The sequence below is a fragment of the Xiphophorus maculatus genome, chromosome 10 (genome assembly GCF_002775205.1).
Source record: "Xiphophorus maculatus strain JP 163 A chromosome 10, X_maculatus-5.0-male, whole genome shotgun sequence".
Taxonomy (NCBI): Eukaryota; Metazoa; Chordata; class Actinopteri; order Cyprinodontiformes; family Poeciliidae; genus Xiphophorus; species Xiphophorus maculatus.
The window spans coordinates 6,513,258-6,526,466 of record NC_036452.1 but is presented as its reverse complement, the minus strand read 5'-3'; the positions used below and the strand labels follow the sequence as shown (position 1 = coordinate 6,526,466).

At 35.5% G+C, this 13,209-nt stretch overlaps 1 protein-coding gene across 2 annotated transcripts; it reads left to right on the top strand.

Annotated features, from left to right (window-relative positions):
* Window positions 1-627: 627 nt before the first annotated feature.
* On the top strand, window positions 628-11,978 carry casp7 (caspase 7). 2 transcript variants are annotated; one of them, XM_005804410.2, is made up of 7 exons: window positions 628-752; window positions 1,070-1,209; window positions 5,705-5,856; window positions 5,981-6,109; window positions 7,773-7,948; window positions 8,885-9,023; window positions 9,603-11,978. In XM_005804410.2, exons 2-7 carry the CDS (start codon window positions 1,070-1,072, stop codon window positions 9,827-9,829), a joined length of 963 nt encoding a protein of 320 aa, XP_005804467.1. In that variant the 5' UTR covers window positions 628-752; the 3' UTR covers window positions 9,830-11,978. The 2 variants fall into 2 exon arrangements, with proteins under 2 accessions (XP_005804467.1, XP_023197286.1); XM_023341518.1 differs by lacking the exons at window positions 628-752; window positions 1,070-1,209 and adding an exon at window positions 4,709-4,940.
* The last annotated feature ends 1,231 nt before the right edge of the window (window positions 11,979-13,209 follow it).

The following is a 13,209-nucleotide window of genomic DNA, read 5'->3' as shown; positions in this document are numbered from 1 at the left end:
TCTAGCTAAGCTTAATCAGCTAACAATGTTTAGAAAGAAAAATAAATAACTTTTAGCTAGTCAAATCTAGTGGTATAGAAAGACTTGAGCAAAACTCTTTTAATAAAAATCTAATACTAATAATTCTATTTGGGAAATTTTATATCCAAAAATGTAAGTGGACCTGACACAGAACCCAAATACCTCACCTCACGAATTGATAACATATCTTATTTAATTAATTCCTGATTATTTCATTTTTTTTATTCTCAATTACTTTATTACTTCTCTGACAATGTACTTGTTCAAAATAAATAAGATTTTAATTTATTTCATACCTTAAAAGGTTTAACAAGTAGCAAGTCTATTGCTACATAGCAGAAGACTACTATCTGTCTTTTTTCTTTTTGTAAATCTACTCTTATATATATGTCGTCAAATTGCTTAAAAGTGATTTTTACCAATGTTGAGTAAATAAATTCATTTTAAAATTAATTAAATTAATTTAATTTTAATTATATATATTTGGTTATTCAAATTCACATTTGTTCGAATTCAAACTCGAATTTGAATAACCAAAAGAAAAAAACTCTGAAAGAATGGAGTGACGTATGGTGCTGACGTAACCACGCACAAGCGAGACCTACTTTCACTTTCTCAAGTTGGAGGAACAGAAAGTTCGTGGAAACTTTTGAGGAAAAGGGAAGTTGACCCACAAGCTACTTTTGTGCTCCAAATAGGCAGTTACAGACCAGCCCACGGATTACTTGAGCGTAAGTTATCTCTGACATTTTAATATTTTTAAAAGTTAGAAACGGTTCAGATTTTTTACTAGCTAAACACTTCAAGAAGCTAACACAATGTCAAACAAACCGTGTAAACTGGTAACTAAAAACCTATAAATTCACAATTCAAAGATGAATAAATTGTGATTTTTTTTTCACAACTTATTGTGAATAATAAATTTAGGTCAGTTATTTCTCTGTAGCCGTGCTGACTCTTGCTGTAAAACACATAATGAAACAAACCCGGTTTGACGTTTCTAACTGCTAGCTTGTTTTTTTACTTTATTTATGTGTGTTAAACATAGATGTCTGGAGAACCAGCAGAGCTTAGTGAACTTGGAGGCGATCCTAGCACAGATGAGGTGAAATTAAATCCTGACGCAGAGAGGATGGAGGACCACGTCGACGCCAAACCTGACCGCAGTCCAAGATTTCGTCTGTTCAGGTGACTTTTCTTTAGAAATCCATGCATAGTCTGAACCAAAATTATAGTTTGTCTTTTCAAAATTCCGTATATTTTCTACCACTAATGTGGCAGGCAAATATTTTTAATTTCCTGAAAAAAAACACACAGACACCCACACGCATACACACATCTGTGGTAAAGCATAATGTCTTTCTAACATTTTCTGTTAATCTAATTCCCACATTTTAATCTTAGTATAATCCTGTCAAACATGATTTGCCTGTTTTGCTTTGTCAAACCTATTCCTCCTCCCTTAGAAACAATTATTTCCAACCTATTCCTGGTAATTTTGTCAGAATGAATAAGTAAATAATTCTCCTCTTCTTCCTTTTAAAAAAAAGTTTATTTCCCCTTTTATGAACCAACTTGTCCCAGGTAATAGTGTTCATTTTTGCTACCGTGAACTAGCAAAAAATTGCCATCAAAAACCTTTATTACTGGATTAAAAACCCAACTAACTACTTATTAGCAATAATTAACTTTTTTGTTATTGAATGAAAACAGATAAAAATGCAGATGTAATCCAAACAATTTTAGTTTGATGGAACGTAAGAAGCAAATTAGAAAATTGAGATTGAATCTAATGTTGGTTCAAATAACAACAATAAATCTGTCTGTATATCGCAAATAAAACTGCATAAAAATGAATTAATCTGTGGTTTCATATTTGACCATTCTAAATCAGTTGTTGACTACAACTAATTAGAAACTGAATATTTCATATAAAAATAATGACTAAAGTTTAATAAAAATGTGCTTTTAAATTGAGATGAATTTAGCATTTTTTTATAACTCAAAACTGTATTTCCATGCATTTTTTTCAGCTGTTTTACTAAGCTTTAGATATTTATTCAGACTTAGATGATTATTTTTGAAAGAAAAATATCCTAAAAGCTTGTAAATGTGAATTAATGGTAGCATGTAAGCCTTATAAAAGTGCATTGCCATAATTAAAAACAAATAATGTTAAAAACAAGGGTTTGTTCCAGTTTTACTCACAAGGTGGCGCTCTGAATCTGTCCTATAGAGAAACACATTTCTGACAATAGTAATGAAACCAGATAATTATGTTACTTAATCTGAGTTTAGATTTTGACACAAAATGTTTGAATTACCAAAAGATAATTTCTTTTATAAAATTGTACAAAAAATAGGACCTGAGTTTTTAGGTTATAAATAAAAAATTTTTTTTTTTAACATAAATCGTATCAAACACAATATACTGTCTTCTTTGTTATTATATTATATATTATTATTATTGCTATTGATATATGACATATATAAGACACAATAAAAGTAATATAAAATAGGATTGTCCAAAACAAAAACATTTAAATAAATATAAACACAAAAGTTAAGTAATATACGATCTGAAATTAACTTTTAAGTTCAAGAATTTTATAAGTTTATTTATGATATTGATGTTTGCTCCAGTATCTCATTTAATATATCTAGCTTGTGAAATCCCATTTTAGGTATATAGTAGAATATTTTTAAATGTTAATGGACTAGAAAGTATAAAATTAATACAATTAGAACAGAGGTGTTGAACTCATTTTCGTTTTGGCCAAATCTAAATCATGAATGTTCTTAAAGGGCCAGAATGTATTGATAAATCCCGATCATAATCTGTTAAAATATCATCCATCCATCCATCCATCCATCTTCTTCCGCTTATCCGGGGTCGGGTCGCGGGGGTAGCAGCTTCAAAAGCGAGGCCCAGACTTCCCTCTCCCCAGCCACTTGTTCCAGCTCCTCCAGGGGAATCCCGAGGCGTTCCCAGGCCAGCCGGGAGAAATAGTCCCTCCAGCATGTCCTGGGTCTTCCCCGGGGCCTCCTCCCGGTGGGACGTGCCCAGAACACCTCACCAGGGAGGCGTCCAGGAGGCATCCTGACCAGATGCCCGAGCCACCTCAACTGGCTCCTCTGGACGTGAAGGAGCAGCGGCTCTACTCTGAGTCCCTCCCGGATGACTGAGCTTCTCACCCTATCTCTAAGGGAGAGCCCAGACACCTTACGGAGAAAACCTATTTCGGCCGCTTGTATCCGTGATCTCGTTCTTTCGGTCATGACTCAAAGCTCATGACCATAGATGAGGGTGGGAACGTAGATCGACCGGTAAATCGAGAGCTTCACTTTTTGACTCAGCTCTCCACGACGGACCGGTACAGCGCCTGCTTGACGGCAGAAGCTGCGCCAATCCGCCTGTCGATCTCCCGCTCACTCCTTCCCTCATTCGTGAACAAGATCCCGAGACCAACAACAGAACACCACTCGAGTTCAGATCGGGGGGGGGCGTTCCTCCCAACCACGCCCCTCCAGGTCTCACTGTCATTGCCCACGTGAGCGTTGAAGTCCCCCCGCAGAACAAGTGAGTCCCCAGGAGGGGCACTCTCCAGTACCCCCTCTAAGGACTCCAAGAAGGGTGGGTAATCTGAACCGTCATTCGGCCCGTAAACACAAACAACATTCAGGACCCGTCCCCTCACCTGTAGGCGGAGGGAGGCTATCCTCTCATTCACCGGTGTAAACCCCAACGTACAGGCGCAGAGATGGGGAGCAACAAGTATGCCCACTCCTACCCGACGCCTCTCACCGTGGGCAACTCCACAGTGGAAGTATGCCCAGCCCCTCTCAAGGAGACTGGTTCCAGAACCAGAGCCATGCGTCGAGGTGAGACTGATTATTTCTAACCGGAACCTCTCGACCTCACACATTAGCTCCGGCTCCTTCCCCACCAGAGAGGTGACATTCCACGTCCCAAGAGCCAGCTTCTGCAACCGAGGATCGGACCGCCAGGGCCCCATCCCTCGGCTGCCATCCATCTCACACTGCACCCGATTAAAATATCAATGAATCATTCAAATTAAATAATATTATTGAACATCTTTCCAGTTCCTCCAGGATTTCGTGATACTTCTTGATTTTTTGCAGTAAAAATCAAAGTGTTTGTGGTACTAATTTGGAAATATTTGCACTTAAACATGACGGTAAATGCAACTTTTTATTACTTGCTGTATAGATTATGGACTGTAATCTGACATCAATTAAAGCTGAGGCAGCTGTTTAGTACAAGTAAGAAAATGTTTGACAATTTTTGAGAAAAATCTGCAATAAACTCCCAATTATTAGCGCAAAAACGTTTGTTGATTTTGCCTGAATTTACAAAACATAAAAAACTATGGTGGGCTGGATTTGGCCCATGGGCCATGAGTTTGACACATGTGATTTAGGGTGTCTTAGATGCGTGAATTACTCTTTATGGGCAATATTGTTATTTTCCATAAAGAGTATTGTTGATATTTCTTCTCAGCTGTGTAATCTTCGGTTTTCTCATGGCTACTCCTCTTAGATTTATTGAAAGTCAAACTGTACACCAAGTACTGTATGGGTGGATCTTTTGTCCGTCTGCAGCTGAGAACGTTGATGACCTGTCTGACCTCAATAGGGGGTGAGGCTCATGGCTGGAGCATGAATAGGCCTTTAGAAAGCGCTGGTGCGATGGGGAGGCTGCTGACTCAGGGGGCTCACAGCACGCTGCCCCAGTCCTCAGCCGCCCGCGGACTCAGTCTGGACTCCAAACTCTATAGAGAGCATGTTAGCTTCCTAGCACACACCAAAAAAAACCTTGAGGTTCCGGGAGTGGAGAAACGAGACAGAATCAAGGCGTTTCAGATGCAGAGCGGAGTGGCGCTTAATGACGAACCCAGGTAAGACGGATTTCTCACGGCCTTCGCAGTGGAACAGCGATCCAGCTCTTTGCCCACCCTCTTGCTATTGTTTGGCACCGCATGTTGGCACTTTGGAGGTGGGTGGGGGGCTTCAAATGTTCTAGATCACATGTTTATTTGAAAATGGTTGTGCTGCCTGTGAGTGCACAAGAGGCATTGCGGTGTACAGATTTGTTCTAGTACTTGAGCGACCCGATGACTCGGCTCTTCTAGATGGTTTGGCGTCCCAATGGGGCCACTGTTGGCTTGGCTGTCTAGATGGATCTTTGAAAGAATGAAAATATCATTGGACTGTGAGAATTACCCCTGCTGGATCATTTCCTCCCGTTCACTCTGCATAGATGATCTTTGCGAAAATGTTCTAGTTTCTTCTTCAGCCCGACTGTGGATTTCTGCGACCAAATTTGGCCTTGACGTTTATGCCTTATTTGAAAACGTATGTATGTATGTAGGTATTGGGTGTTTTCTAGTCAGTGGTTCAGGTTGTCTACTCTGTCATGCATGCTAGCTGTGTTTGACATCTTAGGTGTTAGTTGAGAACATTTTTGACCTTAAAAATGTTCAATGATCCAGGGATATTTTCTAGATTTGCAAGATATTACATAATATGGTAAGAATTGGAGCTGCAGAAATTTAAATGTAAACTTTCTACATTGTTTGCTTTTGCTGTAGCCTTCATTACAGCGCTTAATGTAATTTAGAGGTTAAATTAATCCTCTAAATGTAAGTTTTCTTTCTGCTAGCAAAAAAAATAAGGATGGCCAGACGCGGGAGCAGGACTACTCTTCTAAAAGCCATTCCAGAATTGTTTTCCCAACATTCCAGTATAAGATGAGCTACCGGCGAGTGGGGAAGTGCATCATCATCAACAACAAAAACTTTGATGAAAACACAGGTAAGGCACATACCTTTTTATACTACGGTTTTCAGAATACCTCACACTCTAGTTTTCTAGTAGTTAATGTTTGGTTGCTCTATTAATTTAACGTTTTGTTACGAACGTTCAAAACGTTCAAAAGGGATGAATGTTCGCAATGGGACGGACCGGGACGCAGGTGAGCTGTTTAAGTGCTTCAGGAGCCTGGGCTTTGAAGTCGTTGTTTATAACGACCAGACATGTGAGAAGATGGAGCATCTTCTCACACAAGGTAAGCAGTTCCTCTCCATCTCCTTTTAATGCCATATGTTTATGCTTTATTCATTTTATTTCTTGTACAACTTTTTTTGTCTGTATTAGATGCAAAAATTGATATGTTTAATTCTCTTGAAGTCAGTTGCTACTATAAAAAGCATCAATAACAGTTGTGTTATACAGGGTTTGTATGAGTGCTTGAAATTCTTGAAAATGCTTGAATTTCGGTTAGGTGTTTTCAAGGTTTGAAAATGTTTGATATCTGCATAAAGTCTTGAAAAGTGCTTGATGTTCAAATTGTGCAGTTTTGTAATAAAGTGCAATCTAATGTTTGATTAAAAGCCAAAATTTAGAAGAGCTTTAGAAGAACTAGATATTTAAAGATAATAAAAATCTTTTTTTTCACACTGTATGAAGTTAAATCTGACCAAACTTTTCTTGTTTTAAGTCAGTTGGAATTTTCTAAATTATTTCTATTTGGTAAATCCAGATAACTTAGTAAGAAAATGTTTTAGAGATTTTATTTTGTAAATTTTCTTTCTTGGAAAAGAGACATAAAACATAAACTTGTCCCAAATGTAGAATGTTGAATACTATCACAAGATATTATGATGAATGATGTCATAACATATTTAATTGAAACTGCCTTCTTTCATTTGTTTTTATTTTATCTCCAAAGTGTAGTGATAAAAAAAATTGGTAAACTTCCCTTGAAAGTTACTTGAATTTTACTTTTTGAAAAGTGTACAAACCTTTGTGATATTGTTTAAAGTGTAGAGTTGAAGTTTACAGTGGAAGATAATAAAAACCGGCATTTCTTCACACTCTGAAGTTAAATCTGACCAGATTTTTCTCGTTTTGGGATCATTATGATTACCAAGATTATTTCTGTTTGCTAAATCCCAGAAAATTTAACAGGAACCTTTTTTTTGAGACTTTTTGTAACTTTCTCAGACCAGGCAGGTGTAAAGAGTATGTATAAGTGAGACATTTCAAAAACATAAAATTTTGTTATATTCTAATTTATATCATATAATAGTGAACCTCTTAAGTGTGGTGCTGGAAAAATTTGAAAATTGAAAAAGATTTTTTTGTAACTTTCTTGGGGTAAAGAGTGTGTACAAGCGAGACATTTCGAAAACATTACATTTTACTATGTTTTTGTTTAAATCCAGTTTTGTTCTAAAAATCCAAAAACTTACCTTGAAAAATTTGAGAAGTCATTAAATTTTACTGTGGGAAAAGTTCATGAACCCTGGTTATAATGTTTAGCTAAAGTTTACAGTTGAAGATAAAAACAGACTTTTTTTTCACTGTCTGAAGTTAAATCAGACAAAATGCCAATTACAATTACATAATTATTCCTATTTGCTAAATATCACAAAGGTTAGTGAGAAAATGCTTTAGAATATTTTTTTTGCAACTTTCTTGCACCAGTCAGGTGTAAATGGGGTATTAAAGAGACATTTCAATACCTAAAATTTTGCTACATTGTAATTTATATGTTAAATGTTTGTAAACGTAATGTTTGAACTCTGGTTATATAGATAGCTGAGTGATATGAAGTTTAGATTTTTAGATGTATTTAGTGGTGATTACTAGAGAGGCCTGTAAAATTTGCTGTTTACTGGAATTAGATGAGCTAACATTTAATTTTTTTGGTGTATTTTGTTGGTCAGCCTCAGAGGAAGACCACAGCGACAGCTCGTGTTTCGCTTGTATTTTGCTGAGTCATGGTGAGGAAGGCATGATCTACGGCACAGACGCAGCCATGCCCATCAAGACCATCACCTCGCTGTTCAGGGGCGACAGGTGCAAAAGCTTAGTCGGAAAGCCAAAACTCTTCTTCATCCAGGTATTACACCTCGGGTTCGTACAGGTGCTGTAAATCCTTGAGAAATGCTTAAATTTCAAAAAGGTGTTTGGAAAGTGCTTGATATTCAAACTGCAGTTTAGTAAGAAAGTTGTAATTAACATTTAAGAGAAAAAACTCCTTCCACAAAATCATGTAATTAACCATTGACTTTACATTAATATAGACTGAGTTGTTTAATGTAAGAAATACTTTTTATTCCTAATCAACCAGTTATTGAAATAAATGGGTGTCCATGCATCCTTTAAAAGTCTTAAAACATCCCAAATTTATGCATCTAAAATTAAGGCCTTAAAATGTCTTAAATCTATTGGGGGGAAATGAGTTGGTCTTAAATAGGCCTTAAATTTTGTTGTGGGTGGACTATTTAATCTCATATATTCTGTGTAGTTTCTCACAGGTTGTGGCTATTGCTAACGAGCTGGTAATATACCCTTGCTAGGTAGCTAGCTACCTTTTTTTTTTACGTCTATCATGGGTAATTGAAAATTTATCTGCAGTTTGCTGGACGATGTTTGTCTTAAACATTGGCTCACTTCTGTTGCCAATCCACACAATTTATTTATTTTTTACATTTCTGTAGTGATAAAGGTCTTAAAATCCATTACTAATGGCCTTAAAAAGTCTTAAATTTGAGTTGATGAAAGCTGCAGAAATTCTGCTATATTTTATGTTAAAGTTATTAAAATTAGGTTATTTTTGGAGTTAAGTTTGTGTTTTGTTCTAAGATCAATGAGGTTATCACTAATACTAATATGTCATAAAATAGTGAAACAAATGGTGTGATCTCTGGTTAATTTGTTTTGTTTTTATTTCCAAAGTGTGGTGCTGGTTAAGGTTTGTTAATTTACCTAAAAAAAAATGTGTGAAAAGTCCTTGAATTGTCCTTGAAATGTATGTATTTTTGTACTTTTAAAGGCTTGTCGAGGTTCTGAATTTGATGAAGGTGTCCAGACAGATTCAGGTCCACCAAACGACACCCTGGAAACCGATGCTAATCCAAGACATAAAATCCCTGTTGAGGCAGATTTTCTGTTTGCATACTCCACTGTGCCAGGTAAGCCATGTTTTTAAGTGTCAAATCAAGTCAAATATAATGTAATTATACGTCTGTCACAATAACAACTTTTGCTGGACAAAACATTGTCACAATAATTATTGCGATAAACAATAATATTGTTGTCTTGAGACCATTTTCAAGTAATATATTGATAGTGACATAATCTTAACGATGTAAAGAAAACATTACACTGGAGCTGGAGAATTTTTAAAAATAATGCACAACAAGCAAAAACAATCAATACAACAGAAAAAAACCTGATTTTGTTATTTTTTGTTATTTATGTGAATTAATGTCATTTTTGCCCTTAAAATAGCAAAATTTCCCATTAACTTTATCTTTTGGTCCAATTGATGATGTAATTTTTAAATATGAAATGATGGATAATTTAATCAGTTACTCAGCACTTTAGTAGACTTTTTACCAAATACTCTTTTACTCTTGAGTAATTTCTTAGATGCCTACTTTTTACTTTCACTTAATAAATATATGTTAAAGTACAATTTTTGGATACTCTGCCCACCTTTTCAGCCATATTGTCCAGTGAAATTCCTTGGCGTCTTAACTGTTTTCTAGGATATTACTCATGGAGGAACCCGGGCCGCGGATCCTGGTTTGTCCAGGCACTCTGTAGCGTCCTGAGCGAGTTCGGCAAGCAGCTGGAGATAATGCAGATCCTAACGCGGGTCAACTACATGGTGGCCACCCATTTCGAGTCTTGGTCGGAGGACCCGCGTTTCAGTGAGAAGAAACAGATTCCCTGTGTGGTCTCCATGCTGACCAAAGAACTGTACTTCAACTGATATCCTGCCTGTACTGTAAGACAGAGACTCACAGACTGACCAGACTGACTCGACCGGCTGTTTCAGGCAATGAGCAAGCAGTCGAAGCATTCAGGGATGATTCAGGCCCAACAGGACCCAGCGCATTTAGAGCATGCCACTTTGTCTATGTGTGAAGTTGGGCCTGACGACAAGCACTCTGTGAAATCAAAAATAATACTCTGAGTTCATGTGTTTACAGTAAAACCTCCTCTTCAGGCTACCCCCTTGAAATACTAGTCACATTTAAGCCGATTGTTGTCGACAGACATTGTGAATTATATATGTATGATCTACTGACCCATAAAATTAGCTGCCAGTTTTTATGGGACGGTGGCATCATATCCGAATATGTGTTTCTTTATTTTACAAAACTTATTTGTCTAGACAAATAATTTTTTTTTTTAGCTAATTAGCCCACCTAAAGAATTACAAAAACAAGTACTACTCTTGTGGATCTGTTTGTAGCTAACATTAGCATTAGCATGCAGACACAAAAAGACTTTCAAACTGTTAAAAACAGACATTTAAATACACTTCACTAAAACATGCACAGCATTAGTGTTTCACACTTCTAGTTTAAAGCTTTTATGACTAATTAAAGCTTTAATTAAGCATAATTTAGCATGGATTAATCATAATTAACCTGTTTTGCATTAATTATGATGAATAAAATACTAAAACTTTCAAGCATGTTTCTACAACCCCTCCGATTGTTTTATTGACCTTTAATTAACTCTACAGTGTAACTGAATGTTGTGATTTATTAGACAGTAACTGAGGATTTTAAATCTCTACTGATGGTAAATTTATTAAATTGCTATATACTCTTGTATAGATCAAAGATTAAGGTGTACATCTTAACACTGAAATACATTGATGGATATATTTATGGTTAAAATGACAGGAAATGAGATCTTTAGGATTGTTCTCCCATCATAATCAATGTTTTTATTTCTAAAGATGGTTGAAAAATCTAGTTTTTGCTGTTCTTCTGGTTTCTTATTTATTTTAATTTAAATTTCAGCTTTGAATTTGTACAACAGAAAGAATATAATAGTAGAAAATTGTTTTTGTTAAATATTATTTAGCTCTAAACTACGTGCACTACTCTTTCAGTTGTGTTACATTTATAGCTTTTTTTTCTGTAGAACACAATTCATCTTTTTTGACAAAAATAAACAAAATAATCTTTTAAAAGTTGGATGGTTTATAATGCACATGTAAAGTGTATTAGTAATTTTGCTCCAAAGGTCAAATAGGTTTTGCAAAATGTTATTTTGCAGGAGGGAGTGCAGAAATAGCTGTTTTGCTATGCTAACATTAGCATGTGCTCTTTGTTTTGATATAACTTGTTGATAATTTGACATGCAGCGTATTTCAATCTTGTCCCAGTTAATGTTGTCCAGACAAAATTTACATTAGAAGTTGTACTTCTTTGTAAGCTTTTGCTTTAGACGTCATAAAAGGTTTTTTATTATTTAGATTTTTTAATTCAGTAATTAGTGCACACGCAGAACAAACATTAAAGAGCAGCAAATTAGTGCACAATAACAATTTACAACTACAGAAATAAAATAAACAAATAGAACAACACAACCCCCCCAAAACAGAACAAAAAAAATGGTGTACAGTAAGATGGATACATTCAGAAAGTCGTAAAGGTTAATGTCTAGTGTTTCAGCTGCTCTCTAAAGAGCTCTAATACACAGCAATATTTTTTAACAGGTCATACTATACAGCATCGTTACAATGGTTGAAAAACACTTTGAGTCTTGAAAGCTGCAGTATGTAACTTTTATTAAAAAATATATAGTTTTTACATATTTTGTAAGATTATAATAATGTTGTGATTGTAAAATTTGAGACAATCTAGTTCCTCAACTTTCTCCCAGTGCTCCCAGTACTAGCTGTAGAAATATACCACTCAGTCAGAAACAACCAATCAGAGCCAGGAGGAGGGTTTTAGCGCTGTCAATCACTCTCATGTTCCCCCCCTCCCAGCTACTGCTGGTTCACCACAACACAGTCTGCCACAAATGCTAATGCTTGCTAGCATAGCCACCAATAATGGCGGATGAGCATTTTTTTTCTGTAATCGTAAGTTGTTTCTCTGCCATTAGTACATTTAGCAGCAAGTACATGAGCACTATTGACAGCGCTAAGACTTTCCTTTGTAAGCTACATACTGCAGCTTTAACAGAAACGTACATAACTGACAAAGTAATGTTTACAGCCTGAATAATTTCTGCACATAATTTTATTTAGTTGAAAAATTGCAGTTTGTATTTGCTAAAGTGAATGTCAAGTTTGAACAGATCCCAAGAGATTGTCCAGAAACACCACCTGGCAAAAGTAATCATAAACTTTGACAAAAGTTGCCGCAAATAATTTGGAACGAGCCTCTAGATCTGGAAAATGGAGCAGATAATTTTCATTCGTGAATGTTTTTAAGGTTTCAGCTGTCAGATTTAGTAGCAGTCAATTTAAAAAAGCTTAAACTCCTCCGACTGCAGCATTGTCACAACGCTCAACATCTCAGCCTTTCCTGTAACTACAAGTTGGTAGCAACATGCTAGCATCCTCAGGTTCCTCACTGTCCCATCAGATGTCATGTTTAATCTCTTACCTACATGTGGTGGATTAGGAGGTGTGATATTTTGCTGTGTAGTGATTTTGTTCTAACTTTGAATCAAGCATGAAGCACAAACAGCTTAGCTACCATCTTGTTCAAACCCAAATAAGTGAGATTTGTATAATTAATTAGCATTAACCTGTTCATTTATTTATTCAAAAGGGTCCAAGAAATCAGTTTGGTGATTTTCCTGTTCTTTATTATTATTATTATTATTATTATTATTATTATTATTATTATTATTATTATTATTATTATTATTATTATTATTATTATTATTATTATTTTATAGTATATTTTATTTCATTTATCACCTAAAAGGCAATTCAGAATGACTAAGCGTTTGAACCGGACTGGGACCTGGAGCACACTTCACATCATTTTACTGTATATTAGTGTTGTACACCGTCTTCACTTACACTGTTTTGTAGTTTACAGATATTTTTAGCGAAAATAAAAAACTACAAAAAAATTTTTTAAGCATTTGTACACTTTGAGAGTGTTTAAAATAAGCATCAAGAATTTATTATTGGTAAAATAAATATTTCAATACATAAACATGACATTTGTTGGTTGTTAAAGTCACAGAGGCAGCTATTACTGGCTAATAACTAACCTATATTTACAGAATCCACTTTTCCACAATATGCACTCTTGTTTTTTGCTTTATTATTACTCTTTGTGATTGCATGTATTGGTAAAAATGATGGTGGAAGGAAATCATATG